The 22,529-nt window shown below is 34.3% G+C and overlaps 2 protein-coding genes across 51 annotated transcripts in view; both read left to right on the forward strand.

Moving 5' to 3' along the window:
• LOC127153544 (mucin-4-like) overlaps positions 1–9,264 on the forward strand; it is a 30,448-nt gene extending 21,184 nt beyond the window's left edge. For 40 of the 50 annotated variants that reach the window (XM_051094668.1, XM_051094688.1, XM_051094691.1 and 37 more), the window contains 15 exons: positions 75–152; positions 257–340; positions 445–528; positions 4,669–4,758; positions 5,337–5,354; positions 5,476–5,523; positions 5,808–5,873; positions 7,412–7,468; positions 7,582–7,695; positions 7,772–7,828; positions 8,057–8,107; positions 8,210–8,314; positions 8,418–8,435; positions 8,549–8,786; positions 9,127–9,264. In XM_051094668.1, coding sequence (XP_050950625.1) covers positions 75–152; positions 257–340; positions 445–528; positions 4,669–4,758; positions 5,337–5,354; positions 5,476–5,523; positions 5,808–5,873; positions 7,412–7,468; positions 7,582–7,695; positions 7,772–7,828; positions 8,057–8,107; positions 8,210–8,314; positions 8,418–8,435; positions 8,549–8,694 — 1,016 coding nt within the window. In that variant the 3' untranslated portion in view covers positions 8,695–8,786; positions 9,127–9,264. The remainder of the gene's footprint in view (positions 1–74; positions 153–256; positions 341–444; positions 529–4,668; positions 4,759–5,336; positions 5,355–5,475; positions 5,524–5,807; positions 5,874–7,411; positions 7,469–7,581; positions 7,696–7,771; positions 7,829–8,056; positions 8,108–8,209; positions 8,315–8,417; positions 8,436–8,548; positions 8,787–9,126) is intronic. The other 10 variants (XM_051094702.1, XM_051094679.1, XM_051094657.1 and 7 more) reach the window with 9 other exon arrangements.
• Positions 9,168–21,739, forward strand: ptprc (protein tyrosine phosphatase receptor type C). The gene is made up of 25 exons (XM_051094709.1): positions 9,168–9,321; positions 9,822–9,917; positions 10,039–10,170; positions 10,623–10,757; positions 10,913–11,062; positions 11,326–11,543; positions 11,674–11,734; positions 12,901–13,003; positions 13,114–13,145; positions 13,232–13,332; positions 13,419–13,509; positions 13,616–13,683; positions 15,037–15,073; positions 15,830–15,927; positions 16,017–16,142; positions 16,230–16,387; positions 17,010–17,145; positions 17,352–17,498; positions 17,605–17,695; positions 17,805–17,935; positions 18,132–18,266; positions 18,904–19,026; positions 19,125–19,291; positions 19,378–19,513; positions 20,808–21,739. The coding sequence occupies exons 1-25, from the start codon at positions 9,300–9,302 to the stop codon at positions 21,111–21,113; spliced, it is 3,000 nt and encodes a 999-aa protein (XP_050950666.1). The 5' UTR covers positions 9,168–9,299; the 3' UTR covers positions 21,114–21,739.
• The last annotated feature ends 790 nt before the right edge of the window (positions 21,740–22,529 follow it).

The raw sequence follows: 22,529 nt of genomic DNA on the forward strand, positions 1-22,529 counted from the left end.
TATTGCTTTTTTATATATATCTGTGAAAAAAGTATTAGAAAATCATTTGATTTGATCAAATACTCATCATATAGGGAGCAGTTCAAAAGAAACTCAGACAATTATATCAACCACACTCACCACCTCACAACAACACAACACAGACACCACAGGTACTGTAAAAATGTATTTTACACTGTTTCATGTTTTTTTTTTTCATATCTGTGAAAAAAAGTATGAGATAATCATTTGATTTGATCAAATACTCATCATATAGGGAGCACTACTAATCCGAAAGAAACAAACACACCAACCTTACCCGCACGCACCACCTCACAACAACACAACACAGACACCACAGGTACTGTAAAAATGTATTTTACACTGTGTTTCATGTTTTTTTTTTCATATCTGTGAAAAAAGTATGAGATAATCATTTGATTTGATCAAATACTCATCATATAGGGAGCACTACTAATCTGAAAGAAACAAACACACCAACCTTACCCGCACGCACCACCTCACAACAACAAAACATAGACAGCGCAGGTAACAGCATATCTCATGTTTTTTATTCATGTACCAATTTATCAGTTTTTCTTCACTTTATTTTGCTTAAAGGGGTCATGAACTAAGAAACCAAAATTCCCTTGCTCTTTTGACATATAAGAGGTCATTGTACTATAAACATCCTGTAATTTTCGCAAAAGAAGATTAACGCCTGCTTCTGCATCACTGCCTGTTTAGCCCCACCCACCAAGTCACACATGGAGTGTAAATAACAAGAGAGACAAACGCAGGTTTATGCAGAAACCAAATTATAAAGATGGCTCTAAACAACAAGATGCTGTGCAGTGCCAAATTGTGGAAGAACAGTCTTTGCATTGTGTTCCTTTTGAACATTAGGAAAGAGTGGATGAAGTTTATTTTTAATGAAGTTTGAGATGCGTCAGTAAGAACTTGATCCTTTGTTCACTTTGTTTTACCACGTATTCGTTCACAAACAAGGCACAATTTGATGTGGGATTTTCAGAAAGATTTAGAGTGAGTAAAAAAAAAAAACAGCTAAAACCAGCTAAAGTTAGCCAGTCATGTCTGTGTTTACTTTAGAGTCTACAATCCACCACACCTATTCAAACAGAGAGGGTTAAAAAATAACCAGAAAATAGCCTGTTACTTCTAAATGATGATGTTTTTTGATGTAAAAATCTTGATAACATTATAAGGGGATCTCAGAGAACAGTACAAAATAATAATAATAATTATAATAATAATAAAGGCAGTTCATGACCCCTTTAAATATTTTTAGTATAGTTTTTTTGCAGTATGTGGTTATAATTTATTTTGACTTTTTGACAGGTAAAACTGTATTTAACATTATATTTAATGTTTTTTATCGTTTACAAGTGGATCAGTATTTTTTCAGTCTATCCACATTTTTATTCACGTAAGAGTGGGCGTGGCCATTTGTAAATTTTGTGGGTCTGGTTTCCGGTTTCCGGTTTCATTCATGTCCAGCTAATTTTAGTTCTACAAAACAGCTAATTTTTGCTGCGTAATATTGCAAATTGGTGTTTTCTTAAAGGCGAAGTCCACTTCCAAAACAAAGATTCACTTATAATGTACTCACCCCCTTGTCATTCAAGATGTTCATGTCTTTCTTTCTTCAGTCGTAAAGAAATTGTTTTTTGAGGAAAACATTTCAGCATTTTTCTCCATATAATGGACTGATATGGTGCCCCGATTTTGAACTTCCAAAATTCAGTTTAAATGCAGCTTCAAACGATCCCAAATGCGGTTGTAAATAATCCCAGCCGAGGAAGAAGTGTCCTATCTAGTCTTATTTTCATTTAAAAAATACAATAATTACTTATAAAAATACAATAATTACTATAAATACATTTTAATGTCAATCGCTCATCTTGTCTTGCTCTGCCTGAACTCTGTGTATTCTGGCTTAAGACAGAGTCCCCCTCAACTTCAAAAATCATTTCAAAATGTACTGACCCAGTCTTTTCAAAGTGAACATGCAAAGAAGATCAAACAGCCTTAACAAAAAAGGTAAAACAGTGATGTAGGATGATTTTGAAGTTGAGGGAGAACATGAGATGGGAGTTTTTCAACATACCCGGTAACACTTTATAATAACGTTCAGTTACAAGTTCATTTACAAGTAATTAGTTAATGATGAACTAATCATTTACAAAACATGATTAATAAGTGATATGTACATTTTATTGTAAGTAATATGCTAACGATTTATAAATCTGTCGTATTATCTTAAAAAATTGCATATCATGAAATAATCGAACAGATCCTTAGTAAATGGTTAATAAGTTACTAGTTAATATATTAACAATCACTTATTAATCATTGAAATGTCAACACTGTACCATTATATATTTGTACTATTATATATATAATTTATGTATGTTTCATTAAAGTTGTAAGCTGGTCTGTTAAAAAGCACAAAAATGCAATTATTCTAAATTCTAAATATTCTAATTTTCTTTTTTTAAATAATAATAAATTATTTGCTGTCAAGTGAACAAACGTGTAAACCCTTTCTCTCATCAGCACAGACTTGTGTTCTGTGTGGAGTGTGTGGGATGTGGTGATAATGTGAACCACTTTTACCTTCCACTGAAGACCACATCAGGTGCACAGTACTAAATACTCCATAGGTACGTCCCAAATCACATATTTATGCACTATTCTATAACGGTTTTTAGTTTAAACAGTGCGAGTAGCGTGTTCACACTGAAGATTAATGATGCACTTAAATAACACTTCATGCAGCTATAATTACGTAGCGGAAGGGGAGGGGCTATCAAACTCCCTTTATGAATGCTAAAATTACCTTATATAATTCATACGCTACATGGTTGAGTGCATAGTGCATAAGTACATAGTGAATAAGTGCAGAGTGTGTAGTGCGTCATTTGGGACGCAGCTCATGTCATGTATTCAAAACCTGTTGTGTAAACGCATGACTAAGTCATTTTCAAATCTTTCTGCATCCCCTATTCTAAAGTGTAAACTATTCATCAGTTGTAAATGTTTTACAAACCTGCCGATTACAGGTTGTGTGGGTATACACACTGGGGGGAAAGATCTACAAATGATAAGTAAAACATTTACAACTGATGAATTGTTTACACTTTAGATTAGGAGATGCAGAAAGATTTGTAAATGATTTATTCATAATGTGATCTTCAGTGGAGGATAAACATTTCAATGATTGACATTTCAATTATTTAAAAGTGAAAAATAATATATTAATTAGTAACGTATTAACCACTTACTAAGGATCTGTTTGATTATTTCATGATATGCTATTTTTTAAGATAACTTACGACAGATTTGTAGATCGTTAGCATATTACTTAATCATTTGTGAAAGTATAGTCATGTTTTGTAAATTATTAGTTCATCATTATCTAATCACTTGTAAATAATCAAACTTAATCTACAAAACTGATAAATTGTAAGGCGTAGGAAACTCGTAGGAAGCATGTAAGATCCAAGTGTGAGCTTTTATTATACAGATCGTAGTCAAACAGGCAGGGTCAATCTCCAAACAAACAAGGTTACGAAGACAAAACAATAGCGTAATCCACATAAACAGGCAGAGTCCAAAAACCAGAGAGAGCAGTCCAAAGTGACATATGAACAGGGTTGAGAAACTTGGCAAAAACTATGGCAAAGAACTAGACAAAACTGTGGCAAAACAAAGAAAAACAGGGCAATGAAAACAGGAAAATGCTTGGTAGAGTCCGCTATAGCAAAACAATACTTCGCGCCTCCTGTTTGGTGTAGGCCTCCTTTTATGGCCACCAAACAGGAAGTAACCAACAAGGCAGCAGAGGGAGCAGCAACAGTTAGTTCATGGGTAAGGGTTCCCTCTGCTGGTGTGGCGTTACATAAAAATACTAACATATCACTTATTAATCGTTTATGAATGCATAGTTATGTTTTGTAAATGATTAGTTCATCATTACCTAATTACTTGGAAATTACTTGGAAATGAATTAACAAAACATACACAAATAGTTAGCATATCTCTTATTAAACGTTTATGAATGTTTCGTAAATGATTATTTTATCATTAACTAGTCACTTATAAATGACTTACAACTGAACGTTATTATAAAGTGTTACCAAAGTATTTAAATTGTGTTATTTTTATGAAAATAACCAATCGTTTCACTAGATAAGACCCTTCTTTCTCGGCTGGGATTGTTTACAACCGCATTTAAACTGCATTTTGGAAGTTCAAAATCATGGCACCATATCAGTCCATTATATAGAGAAAAAATGCTGAAATGTTTCCCTCAAAAAACATAATTTCTTTACGACTGAAGACAGAAAGACATGAACATCTTGGATGACAAGGGGGTGAGTACATTAAATGTGAATCTTTGTTTTGAAAGTAGACTTTTCCTTTAACATATTAGTGTATTATCTTAATTATGGACACACTGGTTTGTAGTGTAAACAGTTTTACTGTTTACTGCACATTTTATTCTTCTCGTTATTTCCCTGTTGCTGCTAATGAACCAGAAGTCTCTTTTTTTAATTCTTTTTTTTTTTTTTTTTTACTTAAGTACATGGTATTTAAAGACACCAAATATAAAGTGGGACCAGATACTTTAAATATTTATTTGATCAATTAACAATTTTCTTTTAGGAAATTATTCTGAATGTAAAACCCTGAATTGCACATCAATCTCACCCACACACACTTCCTTGCAACAACAAAACACTGGCACCAGTGCAGGTAACGCTGTATTTAACATTAAATTCCTTTCTTTTCTTTTCTTTTTTTAAGTTTACATGAAATATAATTTTGATAATACTTGATGTGCTGTTGTAACCTTTTTTCTTTGGTCTTTTTGCATTTTTTTTTTTCAGTATGTAAAAAAAGAGTTATGTTACTTTTAGGTGAATAGATGTACGTCGTCTTCCAGCTATCAAGCATATTTGTTTCTGAAAGCATTTGTGTTCAAAAGTTGTGTTCAAGTAATTTTTAATGTAATGTATAACAAACTAAATTTTTATTTTATTCTTTAGTAACTTCACAAATAGCTCTGGACAAAACAAATGAGTAGATCAGTGATGAGTAGATTACTTTAGAGTATTTGTTGAAATAGCTGTTACTTTGTTACAGTACTTTCAGCAGTTTCTAGTCATCAGCTTTTGGATCACATGTCATGCATAGTTAAATAGCAAAGTCTTATGAACTTTTAAAAAGCAGGAGAAAAAATCTGTTGAGTCTCAGAAATAATTCAGTGATTACAAGCTGATTGTAGTTCTGATAAAGGTAATTAATATGATTTTATTTCACATTTTCCACAGATCCAAATAATGGTACAAGTAAGTGTTGCTCTGTTTCTGTTATGCAGTTTCTGATTTAAACATATGGGACAGAAAATATATATCAGTGAAAACTTGATATGTTTACATATTGTTTCATGGTGTCAATCCATCATTATAGGCAACTCCTCCACCCTCACCACTCCACCAAATACAAATGCCACTCAAGGTAAAGCTGACATCAAATTTTACTCTCCTGCATTATTATTCTCTCATGCACAATCTCTCACACTCTGACCTCCAGCTTCCCATCATGCTGTGCTGTACACAAATGTCACTGAGTACAAATAATGAAATGTTTATATTAATATGTATTTTGGTGCAAATTCATCTGGAATTAAACATTGCTAATGGTAATACTCATAAAATATTGAAATGTTTCATTTTAATTCCTAAGTATTAGTAACTTGATATGATTAGATATTGTTTCATGGTGTCAATCCATCATTACAGTCCTTCACTCAAATTTCTCCACTCCCACCACTTCATCAGACACACCTGCAGATACCACCACCAAAGGTAAAGCTGGCGTCAGTCTTACTCTCCTGCATTATTACTCTCACACACTCTGACCTGCAGCTTCCCATCATGCCGTGCTATGAGCACACCATCACTGAGTTTTTTTTTATTATTATCTATTTAATTTAATATAATTTTGTTTTATTTTATTTTAAGTGTGAGAGAGTCCCAAGCAATTTTAGGAAAATGACATGAAATCAAACTGGACCCTTTTACTTGTACATGTAGAAATACATATTCCTGCTGATATTTTACACCATTTGTCAGTGCATGTTGGCCTTGTTAGCAGAGGGTATATACACTAACCCAGCCCACCATGTTATTAGACTAGTCAATATTACAAAAGACGGTTGTCAAACAACAGCTCCAGTGGTGTAAAGTGTGTAACAGAGTTTTTGACTTGATCGGCCAAAGTTCAAATCCGTCTTTATGTGAAACTGAAATTCATTCTTCTCCTTTTTCACTTCACATATCAGATTGGAAAGGCATTTTTATTCAATAAAAATGAAGGAAATTATCAAAAAGTGGAGAATAAATTGCCTCACAGGAAATGTAGCATTCATAATTATGTTGTTTTCGCAAAAAAAAGAAAAGAAAAGAAAAGAAAAAAAGTTGAGAGTGTATCATGTAATTTAATAATTTAATAATCATATTAAATTATATTATATATCATTTTAAAGGGATCCCTGGGTATTAAGAGTTGTATAGCTTAATATAACATAAATTATTCTCTTACTGAAATATGTAGTAGAAAACCTATGAAAGATTTACGTTACTTTAAACGTACGTCATTACGTTAAATCTACATTGTTTTATACATGTTTTGGACTATGGTGTGTGCCATTATTTACATTTTGTGAAATGGTTGCACTCGGTGAGCTACTGTTGCTATTTTTACCGCAACGTAACTCGAAAATAAAATACTGATATGATGACCACAGCTAGTAAGATTATATAATGCTGCACCATAAATTTTCCTCACAAAGAGTCTAAACTGCAAGAAAGAAAAAAAAAAAAAGTATATTCCGAGTTTTGTTGTGGTAAAAATAGCAACAGGTAGTGCCAGTAGCTTACCAAGTGCAACCATTTGACGTCTTTGAAATAATGGTGACCCCTATAGTCCAAAATATATATAAAACGATGTGGATTTTTTTGGATAACGTAAATTGTGGGTTTTCTACTACATATTTCAGTAAGAGACATCATTTACATTACATTAAGCCATATGAGTATTAATATCCGGTGTTCCCTTTAAATTGTCACATAAAATACTTATTAACAAAAACAAATATTTTTAACAAACATAAAAAAAATAATAATTAATTAATTAAAATCAAGCCGTTTTTTCAACTTCCACCTGCCATAAATGATATTGTTTACATCAAAGGTTGTGCACCCTCACTTCATGGTAATTTAGTGCAAATTCATAATTGTGTAATTTACTAAATTGGCTAATACTAATACAATATTTGATATGTTTGTGAATTACATAAACTGATGCTTAATATCAAATAATAATGAACTTGCATTTCCCTTAGAAAAAGACCCCTCACCCTCACGCACTCCTACACAAACCACACTATCACCAGGTCAAGGTAACGTTTCATCTCGTGAAATGCATTTAATCATTAACTGAACTTTGTAGTAGATCTGCAAATCTGCAAACAGCCTGGTCAGCCAGTTTTACCTCTTCTATTATAAACTACAGTAACAACTCAAACAAGTGAAAGGAAAGACACCACCTCACCTCCAAACACCACAACCACACCACTTACCTCCACACACCCCAACTCAACCTTACACACATTCACCAAAAGCACGGGTAATACTACACCGTTTGTAGTCTCTGATAAAATTATTCATGTTTTTGTAACAAAATTAACTTGCATTTCCCTTAGAAACAGGCCCCTCACCCCCACACACTCCAACACAAACTTCACTATCACCAGGTCGAGGTAACAAATAGCCTCTTGAAATGTATTAATTGCGCTTTGCAGTACATCTGTAGTCTGGTCAGTCATGTTTAAGTCATGCATGTTTAGAGTCATGCATCTCCACGCACCCCAAATGATCCTTACACGCATTCACCAAAAACATGGGTAACACCACACCGTTTGTGCTTTCTAAATAAATGGTTCATGTTTACAATGACAAAATTGAACCTGCATTTCCTTTAAAATTAGGCCCCTCACACTCACGCATTCCTACACAAACCACACTATCACCAGGTCGAGGTAACAATTCGCCACTTGAAATGTGTTACTTATTTAATAATTGTGCTTTGCATTACATCTGTAATCTGGTCAGTCATGTTTAACTCTTCTATTGTCAACTAGCAACTCAATCAGGTGAAAGGAATGACACCACCTCACCTCCAAACACCACAACAACACCTCTTACCTCCACACAACCCATCTCAACCTTATACGCATTCACTACGGGTAACACCACAGTGTCTGTGCTTTCTGAACAAATTGTAAATGTTTATTGGGACAAAATTGATTGATTTATGATAATTAATTGTTAAATATGTTTTTTTCTCAGATCCCCCTAAAATCCCATGTGAGTATTTGTTTATATTGCACATGTTAAGTGAAGTCTACTTTGATTGTGTTGTTCAAGGCAAAGTTTTGCTTCTTATGAATTTGTGAATGTTTATATGCACGTACACACAGGTCAGTACAGCCTTACGAAGAGTGTGAACACAACAACAATAGCACATGTGATGATTATCAACGGCTCCACGAACCAAATATACACAATCAGGATAAAACATAAGCACAATGAGATAAAAAAAAAAATCAAACCAAACTGCCTTTGAAATACCGTTTGAATGGTTAAGACCATGCACTGAGTACACTGTCAGTGTGGATGAATGCATATCTGATGGAAGCAACACCTTTACGTCCAGTCGTAAGTGTTTTACCTCAGCTGAAGATTTTTGCATGAATTAGAACTCAAATAGACATACTTTATTGACCTCAAGAAATATTTTGATGCTTTAGAAGTTACACACAAGTCACAAAATTTCCAGTTTGATATTTTGTTATATTTTGTTGCATAATGCAATGGTAGTCTTTGATTGATAGAGTGATTTTTAAGTCTTTTTGGGTAATTTGTATTTCTTTCAACAGTATAGAGAGCAATAACTATTAACATATGTCAAGTTTTTGAGCTGTCTTCTTTTATTATGTTGCTGAATAGATATTGTGATGTAAAATGTACTTACATTTGTCTCTTAACTTTTGTACAGAAAATGGAGAAACTGTCCTAAAAACTGTTGTGACAAACTTAACAGATAATGAAGTGTGTCTGAAAGGAGAATTCACTGATATTCAATGGAATCTGATTGAATGTGTTGAAATAACAGAGCAAAACTCTTGCACATCCACACACACTGTTAAACTCGACAAATGTGACTATACAATGAATGTTGATATGCCTCCAGGTTGGTATTTAATAAAGTAAACAGTTTTCAACTTGACGAACATGCATTCTTTTTTACTGCTCTTTAAACACAAATGTCACCCCTTCATTTATGCTGTTGAAATAATTGTTTTTCAGTTTATGAGTGTAAATTTAAAATGGCCACAACACACATGAGGCTGAAGTGAAATTTTAATGATATTAATTGCAAAATTAATGTATCAAATATAATAATTACAAATTTAAAATGTGGATAGACGACATTTGAAATACTGATTATTAATATCTGTTTCTGGAAATCATAGGTTTTGTCTATGGAAAAAAATGTGAAACAAAAAGATGAATTTAGATTTTCTTGTTTGCTACCTTTCTACAATTCATTTGTAGCTTTTTTTTTTGTTGTTTTTTGTTTTTTTCCATGAATGGAGTCAGTTATAATGTCTTGGTGTTGGTTGCAGTTGTGTATGTATACTGTGATCTGAGAAGTTTGATGTGTATTTTTATCAAATGTTTCTGTTTCAGTCAAACCTGCAATACGGTTCAATGCAACTATTCCCTCTCAGTTTGAATGGACTAATAAACCTGAACAATGTAATCGTACGCTTAAAGTCGTTTGCAGTAAGTAATGCAAATGCTTCCATGACACTGTACATAATTAGATTTTTTTTTTTCCTTTTTAAATTGCATCATCATAAATATATGATTAAACAGATAATTAATGAGTTTTCTTTCTTTTCAGATGGGAAAGAAACTTCTGGTTTAAATGTAGCACAGTTTTTATCACTCAATGAACAGTACAACTGCACTGGAGAATATCCTTATGAGAAACGACTCATCAGGAGTAATGCACTCTCTTTTCAAATACCATGTGGTGAGTTGCTAATTAGACATGCAGGTTTGGTTTAAAGTCCTTCCCTTTCCCGGCACACCAGGGAATATTTTCCAATAATCTTATAATTCAAAACAGGGTTGTTAGGTTACATTATGCTTTACAAATTCAATACATTCACGCTAAAAACTAAACATTTAAAACAATATGAATGTCTTTACATTAAATTGTATAAAATATTAAACACTGAAAATGGCTTCATCATTACAGTATAACATCTTTGGTTTCGCCCCATTAACTTGTCACAAAAATGTATTAATTCTATTCCATTTTCTTCATCAGGGAACTTTTCACTTTTAACTTGTACATCTTTGAAATCTGAATAAGATCACTGTAAAATGTTTGTATTGTGGACAGTGTCTTGTAGACAACTGATTATGAATTGTGAAGATTTGTTTTGCATTGTTTGTGATTTCTCTTTTTCTTTCTTACAGACTGGCAAAAGAATGGACGATTTGAGCAGAGCACCAGCACCTCACTTGAAATATCCTGGAATTCACTTGAGGGAGATCAATGCTCAGGGATTATATGGGACAGTTTTTCAGCAAGCTGTGGTGGAAGCAGTCATCGTAAGAGATCACACTTTTCTGTTTTTTGGCCAACACAGCATTATTGAAACTTATCATCTGCACATTTTCTGCAAAAAAAACTTGAAGGTCTTTTATGATATTAGTAGAGGTAGTAGATGTTTAAAGTCTTATTCAGGTATGTTTTGTCTTTTCAGCAAGGAATTGTGTAAAACACAGCAGCACTAGCACATACTGCATTATTACAAACTTATTGCCATATAAAACTTATAAATGCAGTATTAATGGAAAAGTCAATGAAAAATATTATGAAATTTACACTGGTGAAAATAAAACACATTCTGCCGGTAAGTCTTTTTTTTTCAGTTCTGAATTTTGCTGTCCTATTTTACAAGTGCCCTTCCCTCCATCATCCTTCATTTTGCAATTATGAGTATTAATATTTTGTCCTCATCAGCTTTGAACCTTTTTACCCCATGCATTTTCTATCTATAATGTGTATTGTTAATGATTTAAATCTGTACAGTCAATGAAAAGTTAATTGCTGAATGGAATTTTCATAAATGCCATTGTGTGTCTAAAATATGTTTTGTTTCATTCTGTTTGATAGAGCCCATTTTCAAATCAACTGCAATTGAAGTAACTCACCCTGATCACAATTCTCTTGAAATAAAATGTGATAAAAGGGAACCAAAGATAATCTGGAATGGAGGAAAGGGAACATTCAAGGCTGAAATCACATATAGTGGAGAAACTATCTCTAAAACCAGTGACACATGCTCATTTAAATTTCAAGATCTTTACTATCTTACAACATATGATGTGAAGGTACTTGAATCCCACCTAATGTCTTTCAACATCTGTTATTCATTAATACCAAAGACTACCAAACACACTTGTGTTAGAATTAAAATTTGGGTAAGATTGCAGTGTTTCTCAGTACATTTATTCATTTCAGATTACAGCCACCAATACAGATGGACATTCAGCTTTCTTTAAACATGAAGCTGCTACTAAATGTAAGAAAACCTTTTTCTTATTCTGCCCCAACTAAAGGAGATAGTTGCTATTTCAGTCTGTTGTATTATCTTTTGCAAAGTGCTGTAAAGGTGCACTTTGGTCTATAATTAAATAGATATATAATTTTGATTGCAACTATATACACAGTTCCAGTGTAAATTAATCGACCCTCTTGACCTGCAAGACATTTTACTGCAGAAAACAAAATTTTGTGAAAACAATTCAACAAAGGCATCAGTACAATATTGGAGGAAGTTTATTAATACACATTTGAGTAATTCTGAGAATCTAAGCTGATGAATAATTAAAGAAAATCAAATTGGCTCTAAACGTTCATGTTCAAAATTATTCAACGCCAAAAGTAAAATTTGGTGCAGAATCTTTTACTCTTTAAAAACACCAATAAATGCTGCTTGGAAGTGTTTAGCTTCTGTCACTGTCACTTCCCTTAAATGTAAAGCTGTTACTAAATGTAAGAATCTTTTATCATTCATCATTTTTACATGTTAAATGTATCATCAAAAGTGCTTTAAAGATGCACATGTAATTTATGTATTTATTTATTTATTTATTTTACAATGGTCAGTATATACCAGTATATGACCAGTATTTGAATGTTGAGCAGCAAGCTCATTGGCTGCTGATGCAACAGAACCCATTCAGCTGCACTGTGTAGATAACCATGTGATTACTAGCAGGTTGAGTTAGGAACCTATTATCCAATGCCATCTTGATAGAACTTTGTTTGTATTCTGCAAGTGAAAGTGTTCAGAAACAGGGTGGTTGCCAAGATAAAGTGAGTCTTTGGCTGATCATGTGATCTCAACATGATCTCAATATTATTGAACAGAAAATTGTTAGGCTACTGATATGATTAGATGTAATTTCATGTGAGTGTACATGATTCTAAACATTCACTTTTTATTAAGTAAACAATTTCTGATTGCACCTGAGTGAGCGTACACAAATAAAAGTAAACCAGATTCAGGTGATGATGACTTTTATGTGTCCAATCAAAATTGAGGGAGCAATTTAAGTTCTTTTTGCTGTCATCTGGAAAATATGCCAGTGCTCCCGCCGGCGCCTTTGCCGACCTCAGGACGTTAAATGTACAAAAATATTCTAATTCAACCTAGTTCAATCTGTAAATATGTTCCTTCCTCAGACAATGACAAGGCTGTTGTTGGATTCTTGGCATTTCTAATCATTGTGACATCAGTTGCGCTCCTCTTCGTGCTCTTCAAAATTTACCTCCTTAAAAGAAAGCGGTCAGTGTCACAGTTTCTCACAGCTGCCCTTTGAACTTTGTCATTACCATGTTTTCTGTAAACATTCATCAAATGTTCATCTTTGTTTCTGATGGGATTTTTCACCACAGAACTACTGAGGATGAAGAGATTCTTCTTACACGTATGTTATTCACTCCTATCAATCAATTTCTTGTATTCCAAAAGTAAATTGCTTTTAGAATCTGATGTTTTTCGGTCCTCCAGCAGAACCCTTGCGGAGAGTCGAGCCCATCTATGCTGACGGTTTAATAGATGCTTACAAGAGCAAGATCGCTGATGAGAGCCGTCTGTTCATGGATGAGTTTCAGGTGAGTCTCTATACCATAACTCTGCAGAAGCTACATTTACTCTTTTAATATAATGAGAAATACATTCCGATTCTGCTCCTCCTCAGAGCATTCCCCGCATTTTCTCTAATTACACCATCAAAGAAGCGAAGAAACCAGAAAACCAGTCCAAGAACCGCTACGTTGACATTCTGCCCTGTAAATATCACTCCGGTTTTCATATAGAAACCAGTTTACCCACAATTTCTTGTGCAGTTTTCATATTTCAATCAGAGAATTTATCACTTTGTGCATGAATTTGCAGATGACTATAATCGGGTGTCTCTTTCGACTGGAGGCGAAGATGACTACATCAATGCCAGCTTTATCGAGGTACGGGTCATCCTCTATATGTCATGCTTGTTTATCTCTATTAATTTCAGTCTTATTTTAATTGTAATATAGTTGGGTTAAAATGTAATTAAAACTGTGTTGCCAGTGTTGCCTCATGGTTCAAGTAGAGGTGATTTGATTTTATTCACTGGTTTATTGGTAATAAATTTGGTATGTCACACCAAATTTAAAGTAGGTATTATTAAAAACCCCAGTTTGGTCTAGATGTTATATTCTAATCTAAATATTTTATATATAATTGATGATGCTAATAATTTTGTTAACAATTGAAATACACTGCCAGTCAAAAGTTTTTTAACAGTAAGATTTTACATGTTTTTTAAAGAAGTCTCTTCTGCCACCAAGCCTGCATTTATTTGATCCAAAGTACAGCAAAAACAGCAAAATTTTGAAATATTTTCGCTATTTAAAATAACTGTTTTCTATTTGAATATATTTTAAAATGCAGTTTATTCCTGTGATCAAAACTACATTTTTTAGCATCATAACTCCAGTATTCAGTGTAGCATGATCCTTCGGAAATCATTCTAATATGCTAGTTTACTTCTCAAGAAACATTTATTACTATTATTACTATTATTATTATCAATATTTAAAACAGTTGATAAAACAGTTCAATAGTGATGATAAAGACATTTATAATGTTACAAAATATTTTTTATTTTAGATAAATGCTGTTCTTTCTATTCATCAAAGAAACATGAAAAAAATTCTAATCAGCTGTTTTCAGCATATTAATAATAAATGTTTTAGCATCCAATCAGAATATTAGAATAATTTCTGAAGAATTATGTGTCTGTTGTAATGATAGTAAAAATTCAGCTTTGAAATCTCAGGAATAAATTACATTTTAAAATATATATTTAAATAGAATAAAGGTATAGTAAAAATATTTCAAGATTTTACTGTTTTTGGCGTACTTTGGGTCAAATAGATACAGGCTTGGTGAGCAGAAAAGACTTCTTTCAAAAACATTAAAAATCTTACCATTTAAAAACTTTTGACTGGTAGTGTAAGTATTTAACAATTTATTTAAATATTTATTTATTTATTTAATTTTTGAGTTATTTATTTAATTAAAAATTACCAATCAATTTATCATTGATTTATAGTCATTTAAAATTCATAAATTTTTTTTAAAATACCTATAGTAATTTTAATTGTAATATACTTGGTTTAAAATGTAATTATTTTTCAATTTAATTGTATAATTTTATTTACATTTTTACAATTATTTTTCACATTTAAAAACATCAGAAACACTTTTATTTTTTTTTTCAGTTTATTTATTTATTTATTTTAACATGTATTGTAACTCTTTCACCCATACAGGGATATCAAGAGCCAAAGAAATACATTGCAGCCCAAGGTAAAAACCTCACATTAAATGGATGGCTATGATTCTAAATTGTGATTGGCTTAGCCTCATTCAAAGGGGCCAGTGAATGCACACTTTGACCCAAAATTCCAAATTACTGTAACCTGAAACCATTAAACACAGCAGAATTGTTTACACTAATTTTAATAATTAAATGCATGGTTATGATTCTAAATTGTGATTGGCTAATCCACATTAAAAGCAGCCAGTGAATGCACACTTTGACACAAAATTGCAAATTTCTGTCATCTGACCACCATAAAAAGCAGCAGAATTGTTTACACCCACAATTAAGGTTCTTAAAGTTCCCATGAAATCAAAATTAAAGTTTCTTAGCTTTTAGTATGAATGTGTTAGCCTTAAGGTTATCCATAAGCTAGTTTGCTCTAAAAAAATGACAAAATTTGCATTTAGAAAACATAAGCATTTAAAATAAATACTCAAAAATATCAAATGCTATTTTATATATTGATAATGCAATATAAATGAGATTGTGGTTTTCAGACGCTGTCAATTGTGGCTTTACCCAACTCAACGGCTCTGGCCCAAACTGTGATATAAACAAAATGCTTTTGGCTATCTAAAAAAAGGGGCAGGACTGCTGGATATGTCCCGCCCTGTCTTCTTGTTTCAGTTAAAATTACTTCAACACAGAGAATAATGCTGCATGTTTCAAACCACTCCACTGGACCTTTAAAAGTGATAATGAACTAGGTTTCTAGATTTCATTTTTTCATTGTTTTCCAGGACCCAAGGATGAGACTGTTTGTGATTTCTGGAGGATGGTTTGGGAGCAAAAGTCATCCATTATTGTCATGGTCACCCGCTGTGAGGAAGGAAACAAGGTAGGTGGTTGTGTTTGATCCAGTATTCATATTTTTGTAATTTTTAGTAGTTTTTGTGAATTATTGAGTGTTGCTATTTGTCTTCTCAGGCTAAATGCGCTCAGTATTGGCCATGTCTGGAAAGAGAGACTGAGATTTTTGATGATTTTGTGGTGAAAATCCGATCTGAGCAACACTGCCCTGATTATATCATTCGCCATCTGGTCCTGACCAATGTAAGTGTGTGCTATCAGCTCATTCCTACAGTATGTGCTTCATTCAGGCAGTTTTAACTTAAAGTGTGTGTGTATGTGTGTGTACAGAAGCGAGAGAAGGCCTCTGAAAGAGAGGTCACTCATATCCAGTTCATTAGTTGGCCTGACCACGGAGTGCCTGGAGATCCCAGCCTGCTTCTGAAGCTCAGAAGAAGAGTCAACTCCTTCAAGAACTTCTTCAGTGGCCCGGTCGTGGTCCACTGCAGGTAAGACAGGACTGCAGAGATTATTAAATAGATTTGGTAACAAAAAAGGACATTGTCTAAAGCAGTGATTCTCAACTCTTGTGCTCTGGTATGTGCTCTGCACATTTTGTATGTCTCCCCCATTTACCACACCTGATTCAAATCATGTTAATTCGGGGAAAGATCCATGAACTGAACTGAGTGTGTCAGATTCAGAAATATACAAAATGTGCAGAGCAGTGGGCTCCAAGGACTGGAGTTGAGAACCGCTGGTTTAAAGGGTAATTTGAAGTCATTGAAGCTTAGGATAGTTTACTCAAAATGAAAATTCTGTCATTAATTACTTACCCTCATGTCGTTCCAAACCTGTAAGACCTTTGTTCATCTTCTGAACACAAATTAAGATTTTTTTTTTTTTATGAAATCTAAGAGCTTTCTGACCCTGCATAGACAGCAATGCAACTGAAACATTTTATGGCCAAGAAAGGTAGTAATGACATCATTAAAATAGTCCATGTGACATCAGTGGTTCAATCGTAATGTTATGAATCTATGATAATAGCAAAGAAAATGATAATAATGACATTATTCAACAATTTCCTCTCTTCTTTACCTGTCTAATGTGAATGTTTGTTGTATATAGTGCAGGGGTTGGCCGCACAGGAACATATATTGGCATTGATGCAATGATCGAATCTCTTGAGGCGGAAGGCAGAGTGGACATCTATGGATACGTAGCAAAACTACGTCGCCAGCGTTGCCTCATGGTTCAAGTGGAGGTGATTAGATTTTATTTGCTCATTTATTGGTAACAAATTTGGTATGTTGCACCAAATTTAAAGTAGGTGTTATTTTTAAAAAGCCCAATCTGTTTTATCTGGTTTAAAACTTTGAATAGTTTTGTTGACAAAAATCTGATCCTTTATTTAACATTTGATGGATGTGTTTATGCATATTTAACTGTATGTGTTGTTGACTGTGACAGGCCCAGTACATACTGATTCACACCGCTCTGATTGAGCACAACCAGTTTGGAGATACAGAGCTCTCACTGTCTGAATTCCACTCAGCGCTCAACACCCTCAGACAGAAAGATGGCAATGACCCCAGTTTGCTTGAAATGGAGTTCCAGGTTTTTCCTCCCCCTTTGACTTTCAACTTATTTGTTATTAGGACACTAAAGTGTTCTGTACTGTGTGTATCTGACTGTTAATGCAGCATGTTTTTCCTTTATAAAGCGACTCCCCAAATTTAAAAACTGGAGAACATTTAACACGGGAAGCAGTGAGGACAACAAGAAGAAAAACCGGTGCTCAAAAGTTATCCCATGTCAGTGACCAACACCAACTTTATTAATAAGAAATGTATTCATTCATTATAAAATTAGTATCAGATAAGTAATTAGTGATTTTTTTTTTTTTTTTTTTTATTATTCCAGATGACTATAATCGAGTCTTGTTTAGACTGGACATTGAGGGCAACCAGACCAGTGACCCTGAGGATGAGGAGGAATATTCATCAGACGAGGAAGAAGAATCTAACGAATACATCAATGCCTCATTCATTGATGTACAAAACTTGATTCTCTTAAAATGATATTTTATAATATATCATTATTTTTTATTACAATTATTAGAGTGAAGGAGAAATTGTTTAATTGTCATGAAAATAATGTAAAAAAAAAAAAAAAGTCCTAAAATAAGCTTTATAAGCGAGTGATAAAAATATGGAAATCTCAAATATGCATGTTATTGCTTTCCAACAGGGCTACTGGTGTCATAAGAGCCTGATTGCAGCACAGGGGCCTTTACCAAACACAATAGCAGAGTTCCTGCTCATGCTGTACCAGCAACAAACTAAAACACTGGTCATGCTCACAGACTTCCAAGAGGACGGCAAGGTACGACTTCCCACAATAACATAGTGAAAGATAGACAGACAAATGGATAAACATGCAGCCAGCCAGACAGGAAAACTGAATAGATACAGAACAGTTAGACAGACAGAGGGATAGATGGTATTATATTTGGACAGATAGATAGACAGATTAATAGTATCATAGGTAGACAGACAGACAGACAGACAGACAGATAGATAGATAGATAGATAGATAGATAGATAGATAGATAGGCAGACAGAGATAGATGGAGGGATAGATAGAATTACAGTTAGACAAAGAGATAGACAGCCAGATGGAGAGATAGATAAATGGACAGATGGACAGATAGATAGACAGACAGACATACAGATAGACAGATAGATACATATATGGACAATATCATAGTTAGACAGATAGATAGTATTATAGTTAGACAGAGATAGACAGAAAGATGCAGAGATAGATGGATAGATGGACGGATGGACAGAGAGATAGACAGACGGATGATAGATAATGTTATAGTTAGATGATAGATAGATAGATAGATAGATAGATAGATAGATAGATAGATAGATAGATAGATAGATAGATAGATAGATAGACAAAACAGTTGACTGATCTCTCCCCAGTTTTTTAGATCATATCTGGATTTTTTCAGGATTATTGCCATCAGTATTGGGGAGATGAAAAGAAAACATTCGGAGACATGGAAATTGAGGTTAAAAAGACAGAAAGCTTCCCAACGTACGTGAGACGGCGTCTGGAAATACAGTCCACAAAGGTAATCACAGTCCTTCTCCTCAGCATGAATATCTGTTACATCATTAACTGTAGACATGTTTTCTGAGACACTTGAATCCCTCTTGAATCCTGTAACAGAAGAAAGACATCTTGGAGGTGGATCAGTACCAGTTCCTGAAATGGAAAGCCCAAGTGCTTCCGGAGAACACTCAGGAGTTGATAGAGATGATAAAGGTCATCAGAGAGAACAGCAATTATGACAACAGCAAAATGAACAGGAATGTCCCCATGGTGGTGCACTGCGAGTAAGTCCATCACCAACAGTTTATTTCCCTGATGAAGATTAATAGATTTTGGTTGGATTTTTAACTTCCTTAATCATTCATTTCAGCAATGGTTCATCTCGTACCGGAATCTTCTGTGCCTTATGGAATCTCCTGGACAGTGCATACTCAGAGAAGTTGGTGGACATCTTCCAAGTAGTCAAAAACTTGCGCAAGGAGAGACAGGGAATGGTGGAAACAATCGTAAGTTCTTGCATTGTATGCAAAAACAACAGATCTTGAATACTAGACACCATTTTTAATTTAACCCAGATGAAAGTTAACAGCTTTATATCTTACAACTGCAACTTACCTCATAACTCATAATTACCTTTTTTACACTGAGACAGGAAAGGGCTTCTTAAAATATCAATCTATAGGATTTCTAAGTTAAACTAAATTAGTCTTGGGCTTTCTATTGTTATTGTAGGATCTTCCCTGTTGAAAAAAACAGCTAAAACCAGCTTAAGATGGTTGGCTGGTTTTAGCTAGTCATCCAGGCTGGTCTTATCTGGTCAGCAAGCTGGTTTTAGCGAGGTTTTGGCCACTTCCAAGCTAGGAGACCAGCTGGAACGACCAACTAAAACCAGCCTGACCAGCCTGGCCAGGCTGGGAGACCAGCTAAAACCAGATATTTCCAGCTTAAACCAGCCAACCAGCCTAGGCTGGTTTTTAGCTGTGTTTTTTTTTTTTTTTTTTCAGCAGGGTTGTTCTTATCTTGTTCCATGTTTCATACCAAATATTTTAGCCTGAGCTAACAACATAAGAACAACTCTGCTGAAGAAAACAGCTAAAACCAGCCTATGCTGGTTTTGGCTGGTTTAAGCTGGAAGTAGCTGGTTTTAGCTGGTCTCCCAGGCTGGCCAGGCTGATTTTAGCTGGTCGTTCCAGCTGGTCTCCCAGCCTGGAAGTGGCCAAAACCTCTCTAAAACCAGCCTGCTGACCAGCTATGACCAGCTTAGGCTGGTTTTAGCTGTTTTTTTTTCAGCAGGGTTGTTCTTATCTTGTTCCATGTTTCATACCAAATATTTTAGCCTGAGCTTACAAGATAAGAACAACCCTGCTGAAGAAAACAGCTAAATCCAGCCTAGGCTGGTTGGTTGGTTTTGGCTGGTTTAAGCTGGAAGTAGCTGGTTTTAGCTGGTCTCCCAGCCTGGAAGTGGCCAAAACCTCTCAAAAACCAGCCTAAGCTGGACATAGCTGGTCAGCAGGCTGGTTTTAGCTGGGGTTTTCTTTTTTTACCTAACCAGCATCAAAACCAACCTACCAGCATGTACCAGCATTTGTTTTTGTTTTGTTGTTGTTGTTGTTTTTTACCAGGGAACCTTTGCTAAATGTGAAAATTTGAGCTTAAAAGTAACGTCAAAGAAGTTTTAACCCAAATGAAGTGTAGTTTGCTAATGTACAGAACATACAATTTCATAAACAATCAATGAACAATCTTTATTACGCTTCTGTAGCATGTTAAAATGCTAAAGTACCTCTAAACTCCCCTCAGGAGCAGTATCAGTTCCTCTACTCGGCTCTAGAATGCGCTTTCCCGGTGCAAAACGGCGCCGTAAAGACGCCAACTGCAAACGACACCGCACAGGTCATCAACGAAACGACGGCGCTTCTCGACGAGCCCAAAAGCACATCCGGTGCTGACCAGAAGGCGGCGGAAGAGAGCAAACCCGCAGAGAGCGGTGAGCAGGAAGCCAAGGAGAACAGCACTGCTGAGGCTCAACCAGCAGAGGGAGACGGAGAGAAACCCGCCACAACCGAGGGAACGACCAACGGCCCTGCCGCCACCGTAGAGGTTTAAGCATTTTGGGGGCTGAAATGTTTTGCTAATTTGACACCACGTGTCAAGAAAAGATTTGAAAAAAAAATGCGTTTGGGTTCTTGTTTTACATTTGACTATTGTACATTGCATGTTAGATCAGCGGGGGTTATTTTTTTGTGGAGAATTCGGGTTGGGATCGGACTGATCCATTAAAACGTGCATTTCTGCCTCAGGTTTCGGTTTTGAGTCTCTGTATAATGATGCTGTTTGTGTGAAATCTGTGCATATTGAGAGAGTGTATTCACATTTGTAAAGGTTTTGCTTTGTGACTTGATTTTAGGCTATTAAATTGTGTTTTGAATGTATTGTAAAATAAGACCTTACAAACGATATTTTTGGTTTTTATTATATTTTTTTTAGATTGAGAACTGTTTTGTACTGAAGTACATCCATATTGCATCTAAATTATGGTGTCTGAAATTTTTGATGGAAAGAGTGCTTTTGTCTTCGAGAACATCCAAATAATAGCAAAGATGACTTTGCACTACTGGGCTGTCATCAAACTATCTTTAATTTCATTTTTCTTTTTTTCAAGAATCGCTTTATACATATTTCATTTTAAGCATATGTAACTTAACAAAAAAACAATAAAGGATTGAACAACAGCTGTTGTGTTGTACCTCAATATAAGCTTCAAACAGGTGCTGATCCAGGTCAGACACTCTTTATGGTTTTGTTAACCCATTTGTGTCCTCGCCAGGTGCACCTGGCCTAGAAAATTAAAATAATGTTTAAACCAGCAAAATATGCGTTATAAAACACATCACAAGCAGTCGTAATTCAAACATTACCCACTAGATGGCGCTTGCTAACAAAGAAGAGAAACAGACACATCCATCAAGCCGGTGTGCTTTTTTGGTATGAATAATAGACATACGTTTTGAATTAAAAATGTGTTTTTGATGATAGACTGGTATATGGAAAATGTGTCAGTTATTGTCACTAAAGAGACATATAGGTTAGACTATAATAAAAAAACCTAATTCTGCATTTAATTTGAAAATGCAGAAACGTATTTTATTTTATTTTTTTAAATAAAAATATTAAAACAGTTTTAACAAATTAAAAAATCTTTAAAAGTGTAATGAATAAAAAAAAAAAAAAAAATGTCAGAAGCTTTTACTGGCTAAAATTATGGTTTGTTGGCTGAGGTCTCCAAAAACTATTTGTCTCACTTCATTTCATTTTCCCCTTTCAGTCAGTAAAAGAAAATGGGGCATCGGTGGCCCTGCAGTGATTCAGGGGAGAGAAATAATTGTCTTCTCATAGCACTGAAATAAATAAATAAATACATTTATAAAATCATATTATTTTAGGCCCAAATCCAGAGGCCAATTGTGGGTGAATCGTGAAAGGAGAATTTAAAGCACACTACCTTTCTGTTTTTTTATTGCT

The sequence above is a fragment of the Labeo rohita genome, chromosome 22 (assembly GCF_022985175.1).
Source record: "Labeo rohita strain BAU-BD-2019 chromosome 22, IGBB_LRoh.1.0, whole genome shotgun sequence".
In the NCBI taxonomy this organism is placed as follows: domain Eukaryota; kingdom Metazoa; phylum Chordata; class Actinopteri; order Cypriniformes; family Cyprinidae; genus Labeo; species Labeo rohita.